General features: G+C 42.7%; 1 protein-coding gene across 1 annotated transcript in view; it reads left to right on the top strand.

Annotated features, from left to right (window-relative positions):
* Positions 1-3,543: 3,543 nt before the first annotated feature.
* The window catches only part of AAR2 (AAR2 splicing factor), a 70,786-nt gene continuing 64,378 nt past the window's right edge, over positions 3,544-9,951 (top strand). Inside the window, exon 1 of the mRNA XM_069752304.1 lies at positions 3,544-3,568. Within this exon, the coding sequence (XP_069608405.1) occupies positions 3,559-3,568 (10 nt within the window). The 5' untranslated portion in view covers positions 3,544-3,558. The remainder of the gene's footprint in view (positions 3,569-9,951) is intronic.

Raw genomic sequence — 9,951 nt, 5'->3', positions numbered from 1 at the left:
CCTGCAGCAGGGTGGCCAAGACCATACAGGGGTGTAACAAAACAGGTTCCACTCAGAACAGGCCTCGCCATGGTCAACCAAAGAAGCTGAGTGCACTTGCTCAGTGTCATATCCAGAGGTTGTCTTTTCAAAATAGACGTATAAGTGCTGTTAATATTGCTGCAGGGGTTAAATGGGTGGTGAGTCAGCCTGTCAGTGCCCAGTGTTGTGAATTCTGTTGTCGAGCTCCCTCCTGTGGTCATGAATGGTACTTCGGCGAGTTCTGTCTATGGGCTCCCTCTGGTGACTATGAGTGAAGCTGCGGCTTCTGAGGTTCCTTACACAGGTGACGTGGTTTATCCTTTGGTTGGCTGCTCTATTTAACTCCTCTCAGATCGTTACTCCATGCCAGCTGTCAATGTTTTTGCATTTGTTCAGTTCGCTCCTGGATCTCTCTGGTGACCTGCCTTCTCCTGCAGAAGCTAAGTTCCTGATAGTCATTATTTGTTTTATTGTTTTCTTGTCCAGCTGGTTATCATTATTTTGTCTTGCTAGCTGGAAGCTCTGGGATGCAGAGTGGCCCCGCCGCACCGTGAGTCGGTGCGGAGGTCTTTTTTGCACACTCTGCGTGGTCTTTTGTAGGATTTTGTGCTGATCGCAAAGTTACCTCTCCTATCCTCTGTCTATTTAGTAAGTCTGGCCTCCCCTTTGCTGAACCCTGTTTCATTTCTGCGTTTGTGACTTTCATCTTACTCACAGTCAATATATGTGGGAGGCTTCCTTTACCTTTGGGGAATTTCTCTGAGGCAAGGTAGGCTTTATTTTCCATCTCTAGGGCTAGATAGTTCTTAGGCTGTGACGAGGCGCCTAGGTCTGGTCAGGAGCGCTCCACGGCTATTTCTAGTGTGTGTGATAGGATTAGGGCTTGCGGTCAGCAGAGCTCCCACATCCCAGAGCTCGTCCTGTATGAGGTTTAACTATCAGGTCATTCCGGGTGCTCCTAACCACCAGGTCATAACAGCCCAGACAATACAACACACACTGCATCAAATTGGTCTGCATGGCTGTGGTCCGAGAACGAAGACTTTTCTAAAGATGATGCACAAGAAAGCAAGAAAACAGTTGCTGAAGACATGAAGACAAAGGACATGGATTACTGGAACAATATCCTATGGTCTGATGAGACCAAGATAAATTTATTTGGTTTAGATGATGTCAAGCGTGTGTGGAGGCAACCAGGTGAGGAGTACAAAGACAAGTGTGTCTTGCCTACAGTTAAGCATGGTGGTGGGAGTGTGATGCTTTGGGGCTGCATGAGTGCTGCCAGCTGTGGGGAGCTACAGTTCAATGAGGAAACCATGAATGCCAACATGTACTGAAGCAGAGCATGATCCCTTCACTTCAGAAACTGGACACAGGGCAGTATTCCAACATGATAATGACTCAAACACCTTCAGGATGACCACTGCCTTGCTGAAGAAACTGAGGGTGCTGAACTGGCCAAGCATGTATCCAGACTTCAACCCCATTGAGCATCTGTGGAGCATCCTCAAACAGATGGTGGAGGAGTGCAAGGTCTCTAACATCCGAGCTTCGTGATCGTGATGTTGTCATGGAGGAGTGGAAGAGGATTCCAGTAACAAGCTGTGAGGCTATGTGCACACGTTCAGGATTTTTTGTGTTTTTTCAGCCGCTTTCCGCGGTAAAACGCTTAAAAAAACGCATACATAAGCATCCCATCATTTTTAATGCATTCTGCAATTTTTGTGCACATGATGTGTTTTTTCCATGAAAAAAAACGCATCGCGGTAAAACGCAGCATGTTCATTAATTGTGCAGATTTTTCACGTTTTTCCTGTTATTTAATGCATTGGGAAGCTCCGGAAAAAAACACGCAAAAAAGCACAAAAAAATGCGTCAAAGCAAGCGCAAAAAAAACACATGCGGATTTCCTGCAGAAAAAGTCCGGTTTTGTTCAGGAAAATTCTGCAGAAAATCCTGAACGTGTGCACATAGCCTGAAGCTCTAGTGAACTCCATGTCCAAGAAAGTTAGGGCAGTGCTTGAAAATAATGGTGGCCACACAAACTATTGACACTTTGGACACAATTTGGTCATTTTCACTTAGGGGTGTACTCTTTTTTTTTTTTTTTTACCAGCGGTTTAGACAATAATGGCTGTGTGTTGAGTTATTTAGAGGGTATCAAATTTACACTATTACACAAGCTGTACACTGACTACATTATAAAAAAGTGTCATATCTTTAGTGTTGACCCATGAAAAGACAAAATATTTACAAAAATGTTAGGGATGTACTCACTTTTGTGATATACTGTACTACATGTGTTTAACCACTTTCTGGCTGAGCTGCTGTGTTGCTAAACAGTTCAATTTTTCAATAGTAACACTCAGAGTTGATCACGGAGTACTTAGAGAACAAACTCACTTGTTACATCAGTGGCTTCCCATTACAGTATGACAGTGAGCTCTTTAAAATGACCATTTTTTCACAATTATTAGGAAAGACATACTGCATGGCTAAAAACTGTATTTTATACATCTATGACAATGGGACTCAATAAAAAAAAAACTATATTCAATGATTAAGAGGTGTGTCCCTAAATGTTTGTTTATAGAGTGTATTATGGTGGCCATATTAATTGTCAAATATACGGTAACGAAGAAAGGAATTAAAAGAATCAGTAGCAAACTGTCAGAACAGGACAAATCAAGTCAATATATACTGGAGATTTTTTTCTTTTAAAATGTGAAATACTTCTTAACAGGTCATTAAATTTGCTTTGACATTATCTGACATCTGTATTTCTATTCAGCAAGATGCAGCACTTCTGCTGCAGTGGTCTAAAGCGAAAGCTAAGAACTACTTGACATGCTGTTTGCAGATAGCAAGTCTGGCTTGTGTAGATATAATTGGATGGCTTGTATATGCAGTTTTCCCACTTGAACAGTCACCTTACAATATAAGAAAAGAATCAAATGCTCATCCGAGATCCACGCTATTCACATATCACAAAGACATGTATAGAAACACTTCCTATAACAGCTTATATGGAAAACTGCATTATGTCATGATTCCCCTTATCCAATCCAATGGGGGAAAAAGCCATATAAAAAAATAAAGTTTTATGAATTTTATGAAACAGTCAAGGAAATCCTGTGTAGAGGATGTGTCTTTATTAACCCTTATGCTCACTGTAAATACACAGTATGTTATCCTGCCAAGTACACTATAGTGTTAGTACAATTATTGAGTGCTTGTGGGGGATCCAATACACTTAATGAGAGTGGTTGGGTGACCCTGCAGTTATTAGCTCTGTTGGCTGGAAGTAAACGTTCACCAAATCTGGACAGCACATTTCTGTTCAATGTGTGACAGCCGAGTATTGCAGATCAGCTTTTCTAATCCATAAACTAGTGCCAGAGTGCATTTACCATGTGGATTTAAAGATAACCTGTCAACAGACTCCCTGAAGAAGTCCAAAGTGAAAAGGCACATTGGAATGCAGGGCGACAAGGACGCATCTCAAGCATGAACTTGGGTTAGTAATTCCCCCTTTCCATGTGCTCAGGTATTATACCTTTTCCTGCCACTACTTACTGTAATGGATTGCACAGGGGAAGGGGTGTGTGACTTCACTCACCTCCGGGGAGGGGAGAGAATGACCCAGCAGGGATCGGCTCTCTGGTACCACCACTCACCCCAGGTCAATCAGGGAACTGCACCGAGGGCAAATGGTCGCTGGAGAGGCTTCCCTTTTAGGCAATAGTTATTGCAGCGCTCCCAGTGAGGGGGGATATACATCACCATTCCAGGCTAGGGATATATATTATATATATATGTACCTCCTGGAAGTCACTGTCAGGGCTCCTTACTAACACAGTACTGTATGCTGCCACCAGTTCCTCATTCGATATAAGCTCCGTCTGACAGCAGGCTTATATCGAGTCAGAAACCAACCCGCGTAGCGTATAATAACCAACTGAGCATGCGGATGTGGGGATTCATGAATCGAGATAAAAGAGCAGCACAAGATTAATTTTATATTTAATCACCAAAAGGCGCACTAGAAATATACCAGGTATAAATTTACTAGAACAGATATGCGAGTATACAGTCGGGTGTGTAGTACAAGGGTAGGGATAGATAGACTGCAATTACCGTGTTATGAAGCATGTGACCACAGCGAGGCGCTGATGGATCACAAGTCCAAATCTTTGTTATGTGATTCCCTGGCAACGTCAAGTAATGGGCCTCCTGCCAGTAGAATAACTGAGTCCAAAATTAGGAGCTGCATATTATCCCCTAGGCTGCTCCCTCCCACATGCTGTGCCAACCCCTACGCTGTGCAGTCTCTCTCCTCCCATATCTGAGTGTACGGTTTTCCAGCCGGAATCGTGGAGGTCCACAACTTCCTGCCCAAAGCTCTGAATGGAACGGCAGTGGCACCACTGGGTTTTGCTGGATTTTAGCTGCGCAGAGACTAAATATGGCTACCGTATTTAATTCCTGGTAGATATGGTTTATATCTCAATAACGCAGAGTTTTAGAGGTGGCTGTATGGGATGGCCTTGTGGGGAAAGGAATGCAGATTCCGATTATGTGCTCGGCTAGGCTCAGAGATATTGCATTTTTCATTATAGGTCAATTTCTAGTTTCAATATCACAGAGCCTTGTGCTGGTTTAGCGTGGGATCTGTGGTGCTACATGTCAGCCTGAGTCAAACAAAAGAGCCAGTTCTGCACAAAAGTTCAAACCCCTGTGATAATTGATGGAACCACAGGGTCTATGCCTTTTGCCCCCCCCCTGGAGAGAGCTACAAAGGTCTGTTTGCTAGAGCTATTTAAAACAAACATTGGTCTGGGGGAATGAATGCCAAAGGTGGGGGCTGAGTTTGGAGCAAGTATTTCTGGGCCAAATTGCCTATGATAGAGAATTCCATCAGATATCAAAAGGATATTAAATAGACACCATTTTTCCATATCTTACACTTACATATCTTAGTATATCCTTCTCATGACTATTATCATTTTTGCATTAGTAATTTTTTGTGCACTTGAACTTTATATACTTATGTTTATTTAGACCCAGCACTTTACACATACCATGCTGCTGATACTTCTTTGCATCTCCTTTTATTTAAATGTTATTTTTCACATTATCTTGCATGTTTTTTATTCCATTTGTCATGTAGTGTCTTCAATAATAAAATAATATTGATTTATTTGATCGGGCTAGCTTTACTTTATTTTCCCAGGTAGCTTTTCTTTTTTGATTCTATCATGGGATCCAAGAAGTATTGTTTCTCCTTGCGGAGAGTGACATGTTAAGCATGTCGAGGTGAAGAGACTTAAAGCTGCAATGCCCCTCTGAGAAATATGCAAATTGTCTCTTCAGAGAGGGAGAGGACTCTAGTGCCACCTATTGGAAGTAGCAATCCTAACACTCAATGTCAACCCTTTAACGAGCCTTGTCAGATTACTTTGGACAAAAGCAAAACCAGAATCTCAATTTGCAGACATTGTGTTTCGGGGTACTGCCCCTCATCAGTGCAAAGTGGAGATCTGGTTTGGCCGAGTGAGAGGCGCCTGACCGGCTTCCAAGAAGTATTGTTTCTCCTTGAGGAGAGTGACGTGTTAAGCATGTCGAGGTGAGAAGACTTAAAGCCGCAATGCTCCTCTGGGAAATATGTAAATTGTCTCTTCAGAGAGGAATAGGACAATTTGCATTGATTCTATCAGGAAATACAAGCAGGCCCCCGCATTACGAAAAAAAAAAATTGTTTTACTCCAAATGGTTGAGGGTTTCATTAAAAACATGGTTTAAAAAGAAAAAAGAAAAAAAGTAGGCACCAGAAAGTATCCAGTATGATGCTCCCCGCTGGTTTTTCCCTGCTCATCTTACTTTGATTGATAGGTGACTTCAACCAAACTCCCTCCTTTTTATTTTCCATTCCTATTTCACTTATGCCTACCTTACTTTTTCTTTAGAATCCACTTTGGCTTAGTTTTATTAAAACTGCAACTAAGAGAACAGTTTGAACTCGTCCTGTCCTGCATGTTGGATGTGATAATTCAGTATTGCTAGAATTACACAAAGAGATACTGTTTGTGAAAAGTTTACAATGAAACGATATAAAGTAAGGCGATTTATTAAGGATAACGCTATATACAGTTTCTTGCAAAAGTATTTGGCTCCCTGGAACTTTTCAACCTTTTCCCACATATCATGCTTCAAATATAAAGATACCAAATGTAAATTTTAGTGGGACACAATTGTGAAGTTGAACGAAATTTATTGGTTATTTAGAATTTTTGTAGAAATTAAAAAACTGAAAAGTGGGACGTGCAATATTATTCGGCCCCTTTAACTTAATACTTTGTTGCGCCACCTTTTGCTGCGATTACAGCTGTAAGTCGCTTGGGGTATGTCTCTATAAGTTTTGTACATCAAGAGACTGAAATTCTTGCCCATTCTTCCTTGGCAAACAGCTCGAGCTCAGTGAGGTTTGATGGAGATCGTTTGTGAACAGCAGTTTTCAGCTCATTCCACAGATTCTCAATTGGATTGAGGTCTGGACTTTGACTTGGCCATTCTAACACATTTATTTGTGACCCATTCTATTGTAGATTTTGCTTTATGTTTGGGATCATTGTCAAACAAATCTCCATCCCAGTCTCAGGTCTTTTGCAGACTCCAACAGGTTTTCTTCAAGAATGGTGCTGTATTTGGCTCCATCCATCTTCCCATCAATTTTAACCATCTTCCCTGTCCCTGCTGAAGAAAATCAGACCCAAGCCATGATGCTGCCACCACCATGTTTGACAGTGGAGATGGTGTGTTCAGGGTGATGAGCTGTGTTGCCTTTACGCCAAACATATCGTTTGGCATTGTTGCCAAAAAGTTCGATTTTGATTTCATCTGACCAGAGCACCTTCTTCCATATGTTTGTTGTGTCTCCCAGGTGGCTTGTTGCAAACTTTAAACAACACTTTTTATGGAAATCTTTGAGAAATGGCGCTCTTCTTGCCACTCTTCCATAAAGGCCAGATTTGTGCAGTGTACGACTGATTGTTGTCCTATGGACAGACTGTCCCACCTCAGCTGTAGATCTCTGTAGTTCATCCAGAGTGATCATGGGCCTCTTGGCTGCATCTCTGATCCTTCTTCTCCTTGTTTGAGATGAAAGTTTAGAGGGATGGCCGGGTCTTGGTAGATTTGCAGTGGTATGATACTCCTTCCATTTCAATATGATCACTTGCACAGTGCTCCTTGGTATGTTTAAAGTTTTGGAAATAATTTTGTATCCAAATCCAGCTTTAAACTTCTCAACAACAGTATCACAGACCTGCCTGTTGTGTTTCTTGGTCTTCATGATGCTCTCTGTGATCAAACAGAACCCCGAGACTATCACAGAGCAGGTGCCTTTATACAGAGACTTGATTACACACATGTGGATTATATTTATCATCATTAGGCATTTAGGACAACATTGGATCATTCAGGGATCCACAATGAACTTCTGGAGTGAGTATGCTGCACTGAAAGTAAAGGGGCCGAATAATATGGCACACACCACTTTTCAGTTTTTGAATTTCAACAAAAATTTAAAACAACCAATACATTTCGTTCAACTTCACAATTGTGGTCCACTTGTTGATTCTTCACCAAAAATTTACATTTGGTATCTTCATGTTTGAAGCATAATATGTGGGAAAAGGTTGAAAAGTTCCAGGGAGACAAATATTTTTGCAAGGCACTGTATATATACTGACAGGGTCACTGGCACTGTATGAGAGGGGAGATATGCCTGACGAAGATTGCTTTCTTCCGTGATCTAAAAAACCCATATGTTTCTCTCCAGCATGTAGTGTGCTGTATGAGTTAATCAGCCACGAGAAAAGACCTGGTTTGTTAGATGAGTAGGTGGGAGATGGGCAGGACACCTACGCACCATATCTCCACCTCAAGGGTGTGGCTGGGAAGTTAAAGGGAATCCGTCACCTCTTATTTCATATATAAATTGCGGCCACAGTCATCAGGGGCTTATCTACAGCATTCTGTAATGCTATATATACAGTATATATATATATATATATATTTTGTAGGGGTTGTACTCGCGCAGGCGCAGCGGGTGGCAATCAGGAGGCACGTTCCTTTAAAAGTTCACAGGGTTTATTGCTTCGTCTTGCCGCCTTCTGGACTCGGGTGTCATCATCCAGACCTGGGGTTGGCGCACTCATCCTGCCCTGGATGGCGGTTGCCAGAGGCTGCATCTGCTGCCGTTGCTCTTGCTGGCTCTGTTGTATCTGCTGCAACGACAGCCTTTTGGTCTCTTGCTGCTGTGACTGCGACTGGACCAAGTGTTTCAGCAGCTCCTCCATTTTTTCCGGCAATGCTTGCTGGTTTGCTAAAGACTTGACCCAGGACATATACTACACAAGGGGATTTTCAATTAATGAAAAAAAAACCCAAAAAGAGTGTTTATACAAAAGATATAAATTTATTTCGACATAAAATATACATAAATATAGCAAGGTAGAGCTAGTCATGCAGGGTGGGGGCATGTTATGAACAGGTAATTCAGAACCACAATGGACATTGAAGTTCAGAGCACACAAAGTGACCTGACAATTACCAAAAACAAAGGACGAGCTCTGAGACGTGGGAACTCTGCTGACCGCAATCCCTAATCCTAACACACCGCACTAGAGGTAGCCGTGGATTGCGCCTAACGCTCCCTATGCAACTCGGCACAGCCTGAGAAACTAACTAGCCCTGAAGATAGAAAAATAAGCCTACCTTGCCTCAGAGAAATTCCCCAAAGGAAAAGGCAGCCCCCCACATATAATGACTGTGAGTAAGATGAAAATACAAACACAGAGATGAAATAGATTTAGCAAAGCGAGGCCCGACTTACTGAATAGACCGAGGATATGAAAGATAGCTTTGCGGTCAACACAAAAACCTACAAACAACCACGCAGAGGGGCAAAAAGACCCTCCGCACCGACTAACGGTACGGAGGTGCTCCCTCTGCGTCTAAGAGCTTCCAGCAAGCAAGAAAAACCAATAAAGCTAGCTGGACAGAAAAAATAGCAAGCAAAAATAACACAAACAAAACTTAGCTTATGCAGGATAGACAGGCCACAGGAACGATCCAGGAGGAAGCAAGACCAATACCAGAACATTGACTGGAGGCCAGGATCAAAGCACCAGGTGGAGTTAAATAAAGCAGCAACTAACGACTTAACCTCATCACCTGAGGAAGGAAACTCAGAAGCCGCAGTACCACTCTCATCCACCAAAGGAAGCTCATAGACAGAACCAGCCGAAGTACCACTCTCGACCACAGGAGGGAGCTTGGCCACAGAATTCACAACAGTACCCCCCCCTTGAGGAGGGGTCACCGAACCCTCACCAGAGCCCCCAGGCCGACCAGGATGAGCCACATGAAAGGCACGAACCAGATCGGCAGCATGGACATTAGAGGCAAAGACCCAGGAATTATCTTCCTGACCATAACCTTTCCACTTAACCAGATACTGGAGTTTCCGTCTCGAAACACGAGAATCCAAAATCTTCTCCACTATATACTCCAATTCCCCTTCAACCAAAACCGGAGCAGGAGGATCAATAGATGGAACCACAGGTGCCACGTATCTCCGCAACAATGACCTATGGAACACGTTATGGATGGAAAAAGAAGCTGGAAGAGTCAAACGAAAAGACACAGGATTAAGAACCTCAGAAATCCTATATGGACCAATGAAACGAGGCTTAAATTTAGGATAGGAAACCTTCATAGGAATATAACGAGATGACAACCAAACCAAATCCCCAACACGAAGTCGGGGACCCACACAGCGCCTGCGGTTAGCGAAACGTTGAGCCTTCTCCTGGGACAAAGTCAGATTGTCCACTACATGAGTCCAAATCTGCTGCAACCTATCCA

The sequence above is a fragment of the Ranitomeya imitator genome, chromosome 2 (genome assembly GCF_032444005.1).
Source record: "Ranitomeya imitator isolate aRanImi1 chromosome 2, aRanImi1.pri, whole genome shotgun sequence".
Classification (NCBI taxonomy): Eukaryota; Metazoa; Chordata; class Amphibia; order Anura; family Dendrobatidae; genus Ranitomeya; species Ranitomeya imitator.
The sequence above is the reverse complement of the archived record's forward strand: the minus strand, read 5'-3'. Positions and strand labels throughout refer to the sequence as shown.